The 19,159-nt window shown below is 41.0% G+C and overlaps 1 protein-coding gene across 1 annotated transcript in view; it reads right to left on the reverse strand.

Annotated features, from left to right (window-relative positions):
• The window catches only part of NRG3 (neuregulin 3), a 430,890-nt gene that overhangs the window by 15,946 nt on the left and 395,785 nt on the right, over nucleotides 1–19,159 (reverse strand). Inside the window, exons 5-7 of the mRNA XM_068399414.1 lie at nucleotides 19,041–19,143; nucleotides 9,277–9,403; nucleotides 837–964 (exon numbers count right to left, since the gene is read on the reverse strand). Coding sequence (XP_068255515.1) covers nucleotides 837–964; nucleotides 9,277–9,403; nucleotides 19,041–19,143 — 358 coding nt within the window. The remainder of the gene's footprint in view (nucleotides 1–836; nucleotides 965–9,276; nucleotides 9,404–19,040; nucleotides 19,144–19,159) is intronic.

Consider the following 19,159-nt stretch of genomic DNA (forward strand, 5'->3'; position numbering starts at 1 on the left):
CAAATACTACAGAAGCTACATCATAACGTCGTGCAATCACAGACTTTTTTTTTTAGTAATTTTAAATAATTATCTATTTCATAAATAAGCCTTCCCCTCCAGATTATGTAGCTAAAAAAATTCTGAACTCATTTTTCTCAGCCTTTTTTCTTAGTGTGCTCTGGACCAGACATTACCACTGCCATTCCACCAACACTATTGCTTATACCAGACATGAGTGTGGTTTCTAGTCCTGTAATGAAGCACCTACACTCTTTTTCATCCAAAAAGTCTATAAGCAGAATTCTAATTCAAATGCCATCCAGTGATGGGTGACTTTCCTCTTTTTTTTCTCTTGGAAACAACCATCCAAACTTTTTAAAGACTAGTTTTCAAAGGCCACCATGTGTTCACAAATAAGTCATCATTCATTTAAAGTATTATTTGTTTAAAGAAACAGTGAGAAAGGCTGGAAGTTTGCAGCCATGTCTTTCTGCAGCAAGTGAGTCATTAACTTCATAAACATCAATAAGGAAAGTCTTGGTTTTAACGGTTTCTCAAACTCCAGTTGCTTCATTGACTGGTTTGTGTCTACAGCTTGGATGGTGTCTTTAAATGCTTCCTCTAGGACTTTTACAAAACACAGATAAAGTCAGTGAACATTGTTATTGCCTTTTATGTCTACAGCTAAGAAAATGCTTGGACATCTGCTTAATGAGTCGGCTGAGGCTCTGTTGGTACCGTATCATTCAGCATCTCTCCTAGTCACAGCGCACAATAATCTGCACATGTATCACCAGTTCAACGATATCCCTCGGCAGCCTGCCAAAGTGCCCATCAGACAGCCATTTGCTTACCTGTGTTGCTTGATAGACGGGGTTCCTCTGTCAGGAGACAAGGCCTCTGGGAAAGACTGAGGGCCTGAAAAACTAGACTCCATAACTTTGTCCAGAATAGGCCCAGGATGCCTATCTGTTTTTGAATACTGTGGCACAGAGAATAAAATTAATTAATATACAAAAGGCAAAGTACATTGTTGATGCTATTCAATCAGAATTCTTATTGGAGTGGTAAGAAGTGCTCTAATGTATTTTAAAATTAAAATTAGGCATTGCAAGTAATACATTCATTCACTATTGTTTACATAGCGGAAAGCACCGGTACTCATTATCCCCATTACCTTCTTCACATCAAAATGCTGATATCTGCATTAGTAGCAAAATTGCTAATTGATCTGCCCATAATGATAGGGAACACTGATCCCTTTGAATAAAAGCTTGGTTTTTGTGGCTGTCCATGCAGAAACTGAGATCACAAAACACATCTCGGAGGATAGTCAGCAACTTCTTGGGTCCTTTGGTGATTTCAGTCAAACACTGCTTTTATCAGCATGTGTAACTATAAAAACCAAACTGAAACAGCATTTGTATCATCAGATAAGTAAGAAAAATATTCGAATCCTATCCGTAGAGCCAGATATCCCTTCTGAACAAGTCTGAAACTTTTGACCTGGGAGTATGTGTGCTAGTAAGAACCGTGTAAACATATTTCTTCTTGTGACGTTTGTAGGCGTAGGGCAGTCTCTGGGCACATAGTGAGACACAAAGGTCTGTAAAGCAGACACTGGATAAGAACAAGAACAGATTTTCTTCTTCTTGCTTTGTGATTCAACTGGAAATTCAGCAAAAATTGTGTCTCTCATTCTGAATGGAGCCAGAAAGTCAAAGTATAAAAAAAGCTGCATTTTGGCTTGAAAGAAGAATCAATGTTGGTGGTGGTTACTGGGCAATATCTCAGAGATATGAGAGGTTAACCCCCATTTCCACTCAGATATGAAAAATACTGCACTTTGCAGATTTTTTTATGTTGCATTACAATGACCTGCACTAAAACTAATTGGTCTATTTTTCTTTAATCCATTTCTTTCTGTATTGGGTTTGTATTTTTAGTACTAGATACCTAGATATCCGTGTTATCTTTACAATAAACTAGTATTGTGGAAGCTATGACATGATTAAATATTTTAGAAAGAAAATACAAATTAAAAATAATAATAAAAAATCACAGTTGTAAAAAATGCCATTCTGTGATAGAATAGTATAAACATTCATGGAGAAGATAGTAAGATTTCTTTCAAAGTACAGTTCTTCATAATTCTTTTGTTGTCTAACAAAAGACCAATAACTCCCTAACAATACAGAATTATTTTCTGATACTCACTTATTGTTATCTACATTTCCCCAGACTTCATCAAAATAAAAAAGGTAAGTCATACAAGATTACTTTCTTTTAAAAAATGAGTTATTTGCAATTTTAGTCCATCTACTCAGACTTCTTATGACTGATTTCTACAGATAAAATAACACATCTTCAAATTTTTCTCCAGTGCTCTTCTCCCTCTTTCTGTTGTGTGAAATATCCACATAAACAGAGTCAAAATCACTGCTTATGTGCTTCTGAAGGCAAAGCTAGGAGTGACAATATGCAAAATGTTGCCGCATGCATGAAGTAAACACAACTGAAATAAGAAAAAACATATTCCACTCTTATTTCTTTCAGTTACCATGATCTTAGTTGTCACTTGTAAGTGTTGTAGATAAAATATTCATATAGAAGTATGATTTTTAAGGTACTCATGTCTGTGAAGGTTTTAAACTTTTAATAGTTATCCTGCCAGCTGCAGAAATGAAACTGTCTCTGAGTTCTGACTTGAATAAATCAATTTGAGCTATATAAAGAATGGGTTGTTAATGCCAGGAAGCTATTTCTGTCATTTTTTTGTGTTGGTTCATGATACTAAACTGAAGATCTGAATGGCTTACAAGACCATGAGTATGAAGTGAATCATGAAGGGTAATTAGAGATAAGCTGCACCTTTTGCTACATCCATGGTTAAGGTGGATGTGGGCTGGAGCGATGGTATACAGAGTCTTTCCTCATCACAGCTGAGGAAAACCAAGACCCCCAGAAGCTGCTCTGATGCTGACTAGCAAACTATACTGAAGGTCCAACACCCAGCACCACCCAGGCACAGCCTGCAAAGTTTATTTTTTCCCCCTAACTGAACATTTCTTTTATGCCATTTTCAGACACACCACCTACCAGTTACCATAACATCCATAACATTAATTACAATGAAAATGTGAATCACAATTTAATTGAGGGTGTGAATATACAGAGAATTTGAACAATGTCATTGAACTTATTTGGATGTATCACATTATTCATACATTTTAACAGGTTTAAACACAGTTGGGTTTATTCTCCTTTAGCTTAACCATAAGTGCCACATCCCTTCTCTGAGATCATCTCTGGAGAAAAATATCTTCAGATTTCTGTGAGGAGTATCAGCAGTATCATTTGGTGCCCCCAGAAGTACAGTATAGGATTACTCTCCATCCGTACCCCAGCAGAGCCCATCCCACTGCTTCCACAACCCAGTTCTCACCTGGGCTGAGCTCTGCGGAGCCCTACGACTGTTGTGAGCTGCTGAATACTGAGCCATGATGGAGAATAAGCTGTGAAACACTTTCAAAGGACTACTGCAGTAGGTTGAAAGCACCACTGAAAGCTTATCTCTATTATTTGAGTTTTTTTATGGTTTTATGGTCTTCTTGCTTAATTATTTGTGCTTGTTTGAGCAATTACTGAGAAACACTGATGCATATGACTAAATAAATTAAAGAATAATGATAGCATTTAAAAATAAACCATTTTGCAAATTTTCAATTTTTCATGGTTTCATGGAGAAAATAATCTGTTATGTACAATTACTCAACTCTCTTGACAATGAAATTCTGCCCCCTCGCTAGTCAATGTTAAGCGAATCTGCAACAGCAGCCTGGGCCAGGAGACAAGAAACCAGCCTCTGCCACTGAACTATTGTACGACTCTGAGCACGTAATTCCCCTGCTCCATGCCTTGTCTTCTTTATTATAAAATGTAGGATCCATGGATAACAAATGCCACTCATTTTCTTACAGCTTCCTCCTCAATGATTTTCCCAAAAAAGTGATAATAAAAAGTCCAGAAATGCATGTGACATTGGAAGAGAGGTGATGTAGGGATCCCATTTCAAAGAGGACTGAGAAGGCAGAGGGGTTAGCTTTAAATGGCACTCAGAGAGGGTGCCTCAAGGAGGTAAAGAGCCAGTGATTTTTCTTGATGGGCTGACCTTGCACAAAAGTCCATCAGGTGGTATATTTAGCATCTTTACAGCTGTTCCCATATGCTCTACATGTTTTGTTGCCAACACTAGCTCTAGACAGAGGCCAGTAAATTCAAGTTTGTCTATTCTGGTAGTTCTTCCTAAGTAGTCATGTGATATAGAAATGGGAAATTTGCTCTTGATATTAGCTGATAAATCACATCATAACTCAGGCAAATCCACACAGTAATCTTTTAAAAGATTTAAGTGTATCTGTTGCTCAACACATATTAACTGCATTTCTATGACAGTGACTAAAAAGAATTTATTACCTACTACTATCAACAAAAGGCAACAAGACACAAAAAGATCATTTTTTTTCCCCTTGTTATAAGAATATCAGAACCCTGGAGCTAGTGATGGCAAGCTATTAGAAACAAGAGTAGTGAAAAGTGAAACCACACACTACAGCATGAAAAGCATATTAACCACCTCAGAGGGAAAGTGATGGGGAATTAATAGATCCACTTAGTACCATGGGAGTAGATATTAAAATCCACAAATGTGAAAAAGGCCACTTTAAACAACCATGACAAAGCTCAGAATCACTAAAGGAATGGCAAGGCTTCAGCTGCTTTTTTTTTGTTGTTGTTGCATGACATATTTGTCAAGTTATGAGAATGTAAAGAAGTCCTCTCGTCAAGGTGGAAAAAGGTGTGACTAATCAGGAGCATGATTAAGACTCATGAAGACCAGTGAACTACAGAAAAAAGGAGTGCCACAACACCTCCTCTTGCCCCTTGCACAGTGTACGGGGGGCACAAAGCACTTATCTTTCTAAGCGGGGCAGCTGAGAACAACAATTTACTTTCTTTTGCCTATGAAGACATCAAACTGTTTGCTGTAGTCTCGTCGAGCACATTCAGCAAGTATCTCTTGAAGATAATATAATCTCTTTGGGAATGGGTATGTAATACTAGAAAGTCCTAAGTTTCATGCATTAGGTGAAATAAATGAGGATCTGCTGTGTACCTGAGAGATCTTGCATTAAAAACTGGCACTTCTATCTCTTCCTTTTGATACTTCAAAATATTGTCAACGCAAACAAAAAAGCTTTAGTCTCTGCAACACAGCAAATGACAGGGAGGCATCCACGTTTTAACTTAAATGCCTAACTCTCCTTGAGTTCTTCCTCCGCGTCAGGGCTTGCCGAAGGAGGTGCTGGGATGTGGCCATTCTTCCTCACTTGTGTTTACCCTGCTGATCAGAGAGGGCAAAAACCCCAAAGAGAGTAACTTCTTAAATGGAGTTATAAAAAGCCAACATTTTTTCAGTCGGCCAGCTCCATTTTTTTCTGAATATCCTTTTGCTTGAGGGCATGTCCAACACTTCCAATCCCTTTCTTAAACAATGCCTTTTGAAATAAGGATTGCTGCAAGGTAACCCATAGTCTAGGATGCAGCAGGAGAATTCTGATACACATAGAGAGCCTTTTAAAAGCAAACATTCAGAGCAGTACTGTAAAGAAGCTTTAATTGACATAGAGATGGGATATCATAGGGACTGAGGTCTGAAGTCCTTTTCTTTTCCTTCTGCAGTAATGCAAACAGCTCCAAGTATAATGAGTTAGGCTAGACTAAAACACAAATTTGTAATTTATTTTAATACTTGGTTCAAAAATGAAATGTGTGGGTTTTTTTGTTAACAGCAATTTTGGTACATTCACATGGCTTCTCTCATTTAAAAAAAGATTCAAAATTGGCTTTGAAAATAAGTAACGAAAAATAATTCTTTTCCTAAAGTCCAGTTAAGGGTAAAAAGAGAAAAAAGGAATGATAAGGAGAAAAAGTACTTCACTGAGATCGGTCAAGCTCTTTACAGCCACAAACCACTTGAAACACTATCTGCTATACCCTGGGTCTTGAGAAATAAGTAAAACCTCTTTCTAGAGCAACACAGCATTTGGAAGGACCCATGCATCCTTTACTAAATGTAGCATCCTCTGAGTCAAAATGTGATGGCTCTTTCAGAACAGACTTTATTAGAATAGTCAACAAGAATTCTCAACAAGAATAAGGAACCTTATGCAACTATTCTCAGGTCTACAATAATGTATTCTTCTCTATAGAGGAAGAAAAAGCAGGGTGAAAAACCTGAAAGCATCATCAGGTCCATTCAAAATAGGCAGGAGAAAAATATTGGAGAGTCTTTTAGGGAAAGAGAGAAAGGTGACATACAAGCAAGACAGTTTTCCCATGTAAAAGGAGCACTTGGAGTGGGAAAAGAAACGGCTTCCAGGACTACATAAACCAAAATGCCAGACTGGAGGACTAGTCTCCAGAAACTAACCAGCTTGATTTATTTAAGTTTCTTTATTGGCTCCTGGAAATGAAGAGAACTAAGATTTCTTCCCAAACCCATGTGGTGGGAGCTGCAGCTGGGAATCACAGAGGGATCATGCCCAGGCAATGACAGGCAGAGAGGCGGCAGCACGGCCGCAGGAGCGCGCAGCGGCAGCGCTCTCCTTCCCGCGCCGCAGCTCCGTGCCTTCCCCACCCAGCAGATATGCACAGGGCACATCTCTGGGCTCCGATGGGGAGCCACTCAGCCATTCCTATGAAATACCATTTCAAAGTTCTTTTCTGCTTCCTCGCCATACCCCCTACCCTTTTTTTCCCCTCCAATGTGCCAAGTTTTGTAAATATTTCATGAACTGCCTATATGCATTCCTGCACTACAGTCTTGCTAACAACAGAAACCAGTATTACCCTGCACAGTTACGCTACATCCTGCACAAGGTCATTCTGTTTTTCTTCCTTAGGATCTTTGCTCCCAAAGGGAAAAATGCATTAATGGCAAGGAGAAAACAGTTGCTTGCAAGCAGCCACAAGAACAAGAAAACAGTGTGTTAATTACCAGAACTGATAATACCAGTCTGAACAGCACTGAAAGCTGAAAAGCAAATTTGGATTAAAATAATAATAATAATGATAATGGTTTTCAGTCTCTAATATCCGAATCTACAAACTGCTACTTCAGCCATTATGGCTATTGTTATAGCAAAAGAAAAAGACTTAAATAAAGCTTGTTTATGTGTTTGTCAGCTGCTCAGAAGACATCAAATAGTTCATAGTGATGATGGGTTGACAAAATATTGCACTGAATTACAGTGAGAAAAAGGCAAAGAACATATTCTTAGTGTTAACTAAGACCTGCTTTATATGTTAGAACAAATGGATCACAAAAGCTCTTTACAACTGTGCTGGTTTTGGCTGGGATAGCATTAATTTTCTTCACAGTAGCTAGGATGGGGCTAGGTTTTGGATTTGTGATGAAAACAGCATTGATAACACACGGATGCTTTCATTACTGCTGAGCAGGGCTTACACAGAGTCAAGGCCTTTTCTGCCCCTCACACCACCCCACCAGCGAGTAGGCTGGGGGTGCACAAGGAGCTGGGAGGGGACACAGCTGGGACAGCTGACCCCAGCTGACCAAAAGGATGTCCCACACCATATGGCATCGTGCTCAGCACATAAAGCTGGGGGAAGAAGGAGGAAGGGAGGACGTTCGGAGTGATGGCGTTTGTCTTCCCAAGTAACCGCTACGTGTGATGGAGCCCTGCTTTCCTGGGGATGGCTGAACACCTGCCTGCCCATGGGAAGCAGTGAATGGAACCCTTGTTTTGCTTTGCTTGCACACACGGCTTTTGCTTTACTTGTTAAACTGTCTTTATCTCAACCCACACGTTTTCTCACTTTTATCCTTCTGATTCTCTGCCCCATTCCACTGTGAGGGGAGTGAGTGAGCAGCTGCATGGGACTTAGTTGCCGGCTGGGGTTAAACCACGACAACAACTTTACCTTTTGTTTCCATCATTACAACCCAAAACCACTCCTATTCATTAATATATGACTGAATGAACTGAAACTGAAACAAAGAATTGCACCAAGTTCCCTAAACTGTGATCGTGTTAATTTAGTGGAGCTGTCTTCCTTCTTGAAACAGCATACTTTTCCTGAACCACAAAGCATATCATGACCATAATGGTGCTCCTACAAACCTTTTAAGTGAACACAAGCAATGCTCTGACAACTCCTCTGTCACAGCATGAAGGCTCTGCTTACTCCAAATTGGTTAAAAGGGCTTATACTTATTTCTACATTAATTGGATGTAAACCAGGAGTTAAGATATCTGTGGCTAAGTGGGCATGAATGCTCACTTTTGCTAAACTCCCACTATTTTGATGGAATCTGGCAAAGAAGTTAGTCAGCCCTTTAAAGAAAGCTAAGATACCCTTTTTTTTAAAGGAGAGTTGAGCATTTAGAAAGGCTTCAATACATCTTTTATGACTTCCTATTACATTGCTACCAGAATCCTTCCCAGTTGTTCCAAAGACTTTGTTCAAAACAAGACAGCACTTAATGTGTTTGACCAGGGGGAGGAGAATGACATGCGTTGGAAAATACCTTGCGTCCAGGGCTAAATAAATTAGTCATCTCCAAGTTCCTTATTTCAAATACGCTTTATGTATTTTGTGATTGTTGGACTGTATTAACTTGCATATAACTATATACAGAAAATTACTAAATAAATTCCAAATTTAGTTTGAACAAACTAATCTCTTTCTGGTATCAAAAATCCCTTTAACTCAAGACCCAGGAAAACGAGACCATCTGTACAGACTTCCTTTGGGCACTAGTTTACATGTGTAAACGTAGTTCTAGATTTTGAATTTACTCTGAATTAACTGTGACAGATCTCTATGTTTTTTCATGCAGATTTGTTAATTATGGAAAGACTTAAAATCACGTAAGTTTAAGGACCCTCACTTCACCTACAAACCATACATATGAGCTAAGGTATTGCCAGAAACTATGACAGGAACTTCCACTGCTGTATACAAAGCTAGGGGGCTCAGCAAGGTCTGTTACATGAACAAAATATACTAGAACCCATTGAAATAACTTTAGAAAAAAACCCCTGCTTGCTGTTTTCCATTAACAGGCCTGATAGAAAACATTTTATGAAAGAGGTGAGAATTCTTGTTCCCATTGCTCAGATACTAAAAGCAACATGGCGATGTGCTGCCATCAGCAGCAGGAACTCAGCCAGGCTATTAAGCGATGTAGCTGGCAGGATTACTTACATTTTGCAGCTGGACTCGGCTTTGTGCCATACACTCTGACTTTGCCATCATGCTGGAAGCATTTAGGCTGTAGGTTTTCCTATTCTGTGTTTCTTTCAGCTGTTCATGAATTTGCTTTGTTTGTTTCCTGAAGAGAGAAATAAAATTCATGTAAGAAAGAGCTAGTTTTGTCTTCTGCTATAGCCATGATATTTTTATAGCCATGGTTCCCTTTGTTCTAAACTTCACTGTATTAGATTAACCAGCTGAGCTAATTCATGAATGTCTAATACTTCAATGCAGTGGTCATTTTCTGGAGAGGCTTAAGAAAGGAAAAAAAGAGCTCTTCTGGTTTAAAGTATCTTCTATTCTCAGATTACTATAATAGCACACTAGTTGTTTTAGTGCAGAATTTTGTAAGATCATCTTTTACATATTTAACAATAGCTTACAAGTAGGCCTGAATATTAAAAAAGTACTTTGCTCTGATTTGGAACAAAGATTTTGACAAATACAGCAGGCATTAGCCCCTGTGGGCTATAAAAAGTGTCGAAGAATCAAAGATTTCTGCTAGTAGCTGATTAGACTTGATGTATAAGACAGTATCTTGTATAGACCAGCTTTTGCTTACATGCTTAAACCTGGAAAAAAAACATCAGTACAGTATCTGAGGCTGAGTTTTTGACATATTATACTATGATCCACTATGTCAGAGCTAGAAATACCACTAGATGAATCATTTGCAATATTCAGGAGATAACTACACTATTAATAAAGGCTTTCTGTTTCTGCCACACTGTATTGGCAAACAGTTTTAAAGTTCTGTACGTGATTGAGGATATGAGGCAGCAAACTTTATTCTAAATATTTCTTTTATCTTCTGCAAACAGATATCTCAGCTGGGCAAAAACTGTTAGCAAAATATATTTAAGGTCTTTTATCAGTCTCCATTCTTTTGATAAGCTACATTGTCTGCGACTATCAGTTTTAAATGATCACAAAAGCTAACTCCACAATACTATTTTAATTCTTTCTTTTCTTCTTCCCTTTTCTCCCCAGCAGATGCATCTCCAGCAGTGAACCTACAAAGGCCCTGGAAACGACACAGCAAGGTCAAGGACTCATCATCATCAGCAACACTTCGTTAAGTCACTAGCAGCTTTTGGACAGCAATTGGTGCAGAGCCAAATTTCAGAAGGAAGTGATTTCAGGAAAGTGTCGATAAGAAATAAAGAAAATATAGTCTTTTTATACTGAAATTTGAAATTCTAGCAAAGAAGTCTCAGCAAATTTTGAAAAATTTCTGGTCATTTTGCTGCTGAAAGCCTTGTGACATCATGAAGTTTGAGAGCATCTTACTTGACTCAGGCCAATGAATTTGACACCGAATGAAATATAAAAGTAATTTTAACTTCTTTCAGTGCAGTCTGTGTCTAGTGCGGGGAAGTGTAAGAAACCAGAGGAAAATGACTTACTAAATGGTCAAGGCGGGTGTAAGAAAGGACAATGCACTCAATATGAAAGAAAGCAGTGAGAAATACCCCAGTTCAGATATTCAATTTTAGTAATATAGTTTTTAATATATTAAAATAAATATAGAGGATTTCCTCTGCCTTTGAGTCCCTTAGTTCTGATTTAGCATTGCACAATTTAAGCATTTACTTAAATTGAACAAGCAGTAAGCACCTGCTTAGAAGTAGGTATTTGTTAAAGCATGCTTCCTGAACACAGGTCATAAACTATAATAAATCTCAGACTCTATCAGTATCTTTTATGCTTTCTATTTCACAGAATCACAGAATCACAGAATGTTAGGGATTGGAAGGGACCTCGAAAGATCATCTAGTCCAATCCCCCTGCCGGGGCAGGATTGCCTAGACCATATCACACAGGAACGCGTCCAGGCGGGTTTTGAATGTCTCCAGAGAAGGAGACTCCACAACCTCTCTGGGCAGCCTGTTCCAGTGTTCAGTCACCCTTACAGTAAAGAAGTTTTTCCTCAAATTTAAGTGGAACCTCCTGTGCTCCAGCTTGCACCCATTGCCCCTTGTCCTGTCAAGGGATGTCACTGAGAAGAGCCTGGCTCCATCCTCTTGACACTTGCCCTTTACATATTTATAAACATTAATGAGGTCACCCCTCAGTCTCCTCTTCTCTAAGCTAAAGAGACCCAGCTCCCTCAGCCTCTCCTCATAAGGGAGATGTTCCACTCCCTTAATCATCTTCATGGCTCTGCGCTGGACTCTCTCTAGCAGTTCCCTGTCCTTCTTGAACTGAGGGGCCCAGAACTGGACACAATACTCCAGATGCGGCCTCACCAGGGCAGAGTAGAGGGGGAGGAGAACCTCTCTCGACCTGCTGACCACACCCCTTCTAATACACCCCAGGATGCCATTGGCCTTCTTGGCCACAAGGGCACACTGCTGGCTCATGGTCATCCTGTTGTCCACTAGGACCCCCAGGTCCCTTTCCCCTACGCTGCTCTCCAACAGCTCTGTCCCCAACTTGTACTGGTACATGGGGTTGTTCTTGCCCAGATGCAGGACTCTACACTTGCCCTTGTTATATTTCATTAAATTTCTCCCCGCCCAACTCTCCAGCCTGTCCAGGTCTCTCTGAATGGCTGCGCAGCCTTCTGGCGTCTCAGCCACTCCTCCCAGTTTTGTGTCATCAGCGAACTTGCTGACAGTGCACTCTAATCCCTCATCCAAGTCATTAATGAATATATTGAATAGAACTGGTCCCAGAACCGATCCTTGCGGAACTCCGCTAGACACAGACCTCCAACTGGACTCTGTCCCGCTGACCACTCTCTCTGGCTTCTTTCCTTCAGCCAGTTCACAATCCACCTCACTACCCGATCATCCAGACCACACTTCCCCAGTTTAGCTGCGAGGATGCTGTGGGAGACCGTGTCAAACGCTTTACTGAAATCAAGATAGACCACATCCACAGCTTTACCATCATCTATCCACCGGGTAACATCCTCATAAAAGGCTATCAAGTTGGTTGAGCAAGACTTCCCGTTGGTGAAGCCATGCTGAGTGCCCCTAATGATCCCCCTATCCTTGATGTGCCTAGAGACAGCACCAAGAACAAGTTGCTCCATCACCTTTCCAGGGATGGAGGTGAGGCTGACTGGTCTATAGTTACCCGGGTCCTCCTTCTTGCCCTTTTTGAAGACTGGAGTGACATTCGCTTTCCTCCAGTCCTCAGGCACCTCTCCTGTTGCCCACGACTTAGCAAAGATGATGGAGAGTGGCCTAGCAATGACTTCCGCCAGCTCCCTCAGCACCCGCGGGTGCATCCCATCAGGGCCCATGGATTTATGGACATCCAGGTTGCTTAATTGGTCCCTGACCCAGCCCTCATCAACCAAGACAGATTCCTCCTCTATCCTGACTTCTTCTGAGGCCGCAGGGGTCCAGGGCTCCTCAGGACAGCCTCCAACAGTATAGACAGAGGCAAAGAAGGCATTCAGTAACTCCGCCTTCTTTTTATCCTCTGTCTCCAGGACCCCCACCTCATTCATCAGTGGGCCTACATTGCCTCTAGTGTTGGCTTTACCTGCAATGTATTTGAAGAAGCCCTTTCTGTTGTCCTTGACCTCTCTTGCAAGGTTTAATTCCAAGGAGGCCTTAGCTTTCCTAGTTGCCTCCCTACATCCTCTGACAACAGATTTATATTCCTCCCAAGTGGCCAGCCCCTCCTTCCACGATCTGTACACCTTCTTCTTCCACTTGAGTTTGCCCAGCAGTTCCCTGTTCAACCATGCAGGTCTCCTGGTACCCTTCCTTGACTTCCTACCTGTTGGGATGCTCTGATCTTGAGCTCGGAAGAAGCAGTCCTTGAACGCTAACCAACTATCTTGGGCCCCCTTACCTTCTAGTACCCTGTCCCATGGGATTTCCCCTAGCAATTGCTTGAAAACGCCAAAGTTGGCCCTGCTGAAGTTCAGGGTTGTGATTCTGCTAGCTATTCTGTTCCCGCCACATGAGATCCTGAACTCTACCATCTCATGGTCGCTACAACCAAGGCTGCCCTCAACCTTCACCTCTTCAACCAGACCCTCCTTGTTAGTGAGGATCAGATCCAGCAGCGCTCCTCTCCTAGTTGGCTCATCCACCATTTGCATCAGAAAGTTATCATCAATGCACTGGAGGAACCTCCTGGACTGGGGATGGCTGGCTGAGTAGGCCTCCCAGCAAATATCAGGGTAGTTGAAATCCCCCACAACAACCAGGCCCTGTAATTGCGAGACTGCTCTCAGCTGCCTGTAGAAGGCCTCATCACCCTCCTCATCCTGATCCGGTGGCCTGTAATAGACACCCACAACAGTATCACCCCTGCCAGCCTGCCCCTTAATTCGCACCCACAAACTCTCAACTCGCTCCTGATCCGCCTCTGGACAGAACTCAATACATTCTAGCTGCTCACTCACATAAAGAGCAACTCCACCACCTCTCCTTAGCGGCCTGTCTTTCCTGAACAGGACGTAGCCATCCATGACCACATTCCAGTCATGCGAGGCGTCCCACCAAGTCTCTGTAATTGCCACTAGATCATAGCCCCCCGACCGAACACGGATTTCTAACTCCTCCTGCTTATTCCCCATGCTGCATGCATTGGTGTACAGGCATTTCAGGGAGCGAGCTGGGCACACCGATTTCATCCCAGATTCACCCCCTGACTTCACCCCAGGGGGATGGGGGGCCTCCTGGTCTACCTCAACACTAGAGCGTTGCCCCAGTGGTGCAAGCCCAGCTACCACCCCATCCCCCTTCGAATCTAGTTTAAAGCTCTCCGAATGAGCCCTGCTAATTCCTGTCCCAGAACCCTTTTGCCCCTACGACATAAACCTTTCCCATGTATCACTGTCACACCTGTTGTCTTATAAAACCAGCCATTATCAAAGAACCCAAAGCCCTGCCTGTAGCACCAGTCTCGTAGCCAGGTGTTAATAGAGAGAATCCTACTATTCCATCCCACGTCATCACCTGAAAATGGAAGGAGGGAGGAGAAAACAACTTGTGCCCCAGACTCTTTCACCAACCGTCCTAGGGCCTTGTAGTCTTTCTTCATCCCCCTCAGACTATGGGATGCAGCTTCTTCCCCACCTGTCTGGAAGATCAGCAGGGGGTAGTAGTCTGTGGCCTTCACCAGGTCGGGGAGTTGCCTGGTGATATCCCTGATTTGGGCTCCAGGCAGGCTGCAGACCTCCCTGTGATGGGGGTCAGCTCTGCATATTGGGCCCTCAGATCCCTTTAGGAAGGAGTCTCCAACCACTAAAACTCTTCTCTTCTTCCTTGTGGAGGAGGTAGCTATACGCCCGTCAGGTTTTTCTGACTGTGGTGGGACCTCTGATATAGGTTGCCTCTCCACCACATCCCCGTTGGACCGGCTGTATTCCACTAGGGCTTCATATCTATTGCTCAGAGGCACCTGTGGAGGCAAGGTAGGCAAGGAGGGCACTCGCCTTTTGCCACGGCCATAGACTTGTCTCCACTCACTCTTTTACATCCTATTTATATCTTTTACATCCTATTTACATATTTTACATCATATTTACATCCTATTCGGAAACAGCATGGCAAAGAAAAAGAATGAATGTACATTGTAAGCATGTTACAAATATGAATGGCATGTTTTGAGTATAGGTAGGAGGTCATAATTAGTAAGACTTATGAATACGGGTGGGTGACAAAATAATTTCTCAAGCACAAGAACACTTTCAAAATCCTTCCTTAGCCAAAACAACTTGTAAAGTTAATATCAAAATAATATGAATAGATACATAATCTGAAGGATTATAGTGTCAAATTAAATTAATTAGTCATTTGATTCTGAAACATCTCTTTTAAAAACATTTTTTGATATCTACTCATTTTTGAAACGAATGAAATTTAATAATTTAATTTATAAAATGTCAAAATGAACTCTTTAGCTTCTCATAAAATTCCAGGGGAAATTCATAAAAGCAACTCTAGAGTCTGTATGAATAATTATTTTCTGACCAGCTAAATTACATACACTGAGGAAATAAGCATATGTATCTGTATGTCCTACTGGAAAGCCAGCCACTTGCATGTTGGTCTCCATAATGGTTATGGAACATCCAGTCTTTTTTGATGACTGTTTTTGAGTGGAGACTTCATATAATGTCTAAACAATGACAGTGAAACATGGTCACAACACCAGCCTTTGGGAATCTCTCCTACACATACAATGTTCTTAAAATCTACTCAGGAAAACAACAAAAGAAATTACAAATTTTTGGAACTCTAATTTGGATTTATTTAGAAAATCTGGGTTTAGAGTCGTTTCTATATCTATAAACACATGTAAGTAAACTGAAATATTCAGCTTCACTGCTCCAATCTTTAACATTACAATTGAGATTCCTGAATGTAATTTACTGAAACAATCTAATAAATAATTTCCTTTTATGTTGATGCAACCTAACATTAATATTAGGTTTATGCATATTCATTTTGCCAAACTATAGGATGCACAGTTATAAAACTAGAAACATTAATAATTCAAAGTTACTCACTGATTAATATATTTATTTTACAATTTTTGTTTTCAAAACAAATGGGCCTTATGTGCTCTATTTTAGAGATATTCGGCAATGAAGTGTTGTTACTTCAGCAAGAAATAAAGTCACTAGTCATTTAGAGAAGTCTAAGCCATAAAGTGCAGCTTATTACTGTACTGTCCCTCTGTTGCTAACACTTACAGCACTTTCTTGATTACCCTAAAAGGAATAATTGGAAAGGCATAGTGTTTAATTATAGTTCTAAACTTCCTCAGATTGAATTTATTTTAAAGAAGGACTTTTAATTTAATGGTGCATAGGGAAGCACATATTTCTAGCAGCATGTATTACACAATTGCCAGACTAAGAAAGTAAGGGTCAGTGTCTTCATGAAAACTTTTTTCTTAAAGGGTGCACCATTCTGAGTTTCTGTAGCTGGTAGCAATATTTTAATTTTTTTTTAAAATCAAACTAAACCCAAGGGTTATCTCCCATGAAGGAGGAATGCTTTGATAACTCTTATGCATGATCAAGATACATCTGACTGGTAAAAAAGCTCCTGAAAATCTGCCGACTAAAAGCTAACATACGACAAGGGTTGAGGCACTTGAAATTTGTTTGGTTTTACACCCTTAACACACTGGCTAATGTCACAGTTAGGATACTGTTTTATGTGTCCTCTATGCAACCCAGTCTAGATACTCTTATTTACTTTTTTGGACAGTTTGCGAGATGGAGCCACAGCCAGGGAGTTAGGGATTGATTAGTATCTTACCATTACTGTGTTTCATATGTTTGATAAAACCTCTTGACTGAACTGGAGGTGCTCATTTTCTCATTACTCTTCAAATTTCAGTTCCAGGAATCTGGTGTAAGCACACTTCAACTCTTCCCAGTAACTCTTAACTATCATCTTTGTAATGCAGATAAAAAACCAAACCCAACACCCTCACCTCCTGCTGAGACATGAAGCACTATTGCCCTCTGAGTTCAGCTTTGAAGCATTATTTCTGCTCATCATTTTTAGACATAGCTATCCCCACCACCTCATCAAAGTCATGATATTTTGAAGGCTGTTCCAAGCCAGCTCTCCACCACTGCCTACAACAGTGCAAAACGAAGAGGGGCACAGCTGAATCACAGAATCACAGAATGTTAGGGATTGGAAGGGACCTCGAAAGATCATCTAGTCCAATCCCCCTGCCGGGGCAGGATTGCCTAGACCATATCACACAGGAACGCGTCCAGGCGGGTTTTGAATGTCTCCAGAGAAGGAGACTCCACAACCTCTCTGGGCAGCCTGTTCCAGTGTTCAGTCACCCTCACCGTAAAGAAGTTCTTCCTCATATTTAAGTGGAACCTCCTGTGTTCCAGCTTGCACCCATTTCCCCTTGTCCTGTCAAGGGATGTCACTGAGAAGAGCCTGGCTCCATCCTCATGACACTTGCCCTTTACATATTTATAAACATTAATGAGGTCACCCCTCAGTCTCCTCTTCTCTAAGCTAAAGAGACCCAGCTCCCTCAGCCTCTCCTCATAAGGGAGATGTTCCACTCCCTTAATCATCTTCATGGCTCTGCGCTGGACTCTCTCTAGCAGTTCCCTGTCCTTCTTGAACTGAGGGGCCCAGAACTGGACACAATACTCCAGATGCGACCTCACCAGGGCAGAGTAGAGGGGGAGGAGAACCTCTCTCGACCTGCTGACCACACCCCTTCTAATACACCCCAGGATGCCATTGGCCTTCTTGGCCACAAGGGCACACACTGCTGGCTCATGGTCATCCTGTTGTCCACTAGGACCCCCAGGTCCCTTTCCCCTACGCTGGTCTCCAACAGCTCTGTCCCCAACTTGTACTGGTACAGAGGGACATTTTGTTCACACTATGCTCAGTTGTTGACTGCGTGTTCTTCCAACTGACAATCTCATTCTCCCTTTTATGAATCTCTCTTCACCAGCAAAAACCCCCAAGCCTTTCCAGGAAGAACAGAAACACCTTATTCTCTCTTTCTTTCTTCTGCAGATCTAAAATGCATAATGACATTTCTAATGCAGCAGCAAAATGCCTGTCCCCGCTCAGTTTATACTGCAACCAAGGAGTTTGCAGAGAGGAACTGTCCTGCCACGGCATCATCCCAGCTAGCATCACTGTCATGCTCTAGGTCCAAAGAACAATTAAACAAAATCCCTCAGGATATTAGAACAGGTAGGAGTGTTTATATGAAACATTAACCAACTAAAATCTTCACTTAAATCATACACAAACTACCCTCAAAGTTCGAGGGGAAGAAAAAGGGGGAAAAAAGGTGACTTTTCCAACTTCTTTTTTTTTTCCCTGATAGAAACGTCTTAAAAAAACATAGTCCTCATCCAATTTCCTACCCATTAAAATAAATTCTAAAAAGGGGATTCAGATAAGCATCCAAACTTTTAAATAGTGCAAACCGTCACATTTTTGATGCTCAGCCACCACGACTAAACTCATGCAGGTACTATTCATATTGATATGTGTTCTCTCATTAGCTCCAGCTGGAACAGGAATGAGGGATGACAACCATGCAGAACATATTTATACAGTGGCACTGACAATCATGTCATGTAATTGCTATGAAGTTTTTGCAACTCAAATTACACACATTACAATAAATATTATAAAATAATGTTCAGTTGGGAAGATAAAGAATAGAGTGGAAAGTGAGTATTTCACTTGAAAATAGTTTAGTACAGATTCCTCCATACCTGAATAGTTCAATGTGCTTGTGCGTTACAGATACTCATTATGCAACTACATCAGCAGTTTACAACTATAATCTACAGATTACAGATATCTGCAGAGGACTTGCCCCTTTCTGCATTTCTAACTTTATGTTTGTTTTCAGCATACAGAACCAAAAGGGACATTCGGGGATATGAAATGAAATGCAAAAAGGAAATGGTATGTTTAAACTTTTATTTTCAAAAGAGTAAAGTGATTATTGCATTGATAGTAAAAAATATGAAATTATTATTGTCAAAAAAAGAACTGGAAAGGGCACAATCTCTCCTTTCCTGATATCAGAAAATAGAAACAAGAACACATATTACTCCTGTTTACTGTTTTCTTGGACTTAGATAGTGAGTCACGGGGAACTGTTCTAGTCTGTCCGGAGATAACAGCAGCTTCAAAATGAAGGGAGAAACTGAAGAATTGTAAAGCCGCAAAAAGGACAGAAGCTAAATAACAAACACACTAGACAAAGGCTCTTACTTTGTTTTGAAGTAGAACGCTGCACAAAGCATGCCCACTACGACTATGCCAAAGACGATACAGGAAATAGACAGCACCTGGCGCTGGTACACTTCTTCGCTCTCTGTGAACAGCAAAAT

Source organism: Nyctibius grandis, chromosome 4 (genome assembly GCF_013368605.1).
Source record: "Nyctibius grandis isolate bNycGra1 chromosome 4, bNycGra1.pri, whole genome shotgun sequence".
Lineage (NCBI taxonomy): Eukaryota > Metazoa > Chordata > Aves > Nyctibiiformes > Nyctibiidae > Nyctibius > Nyctibius grandis.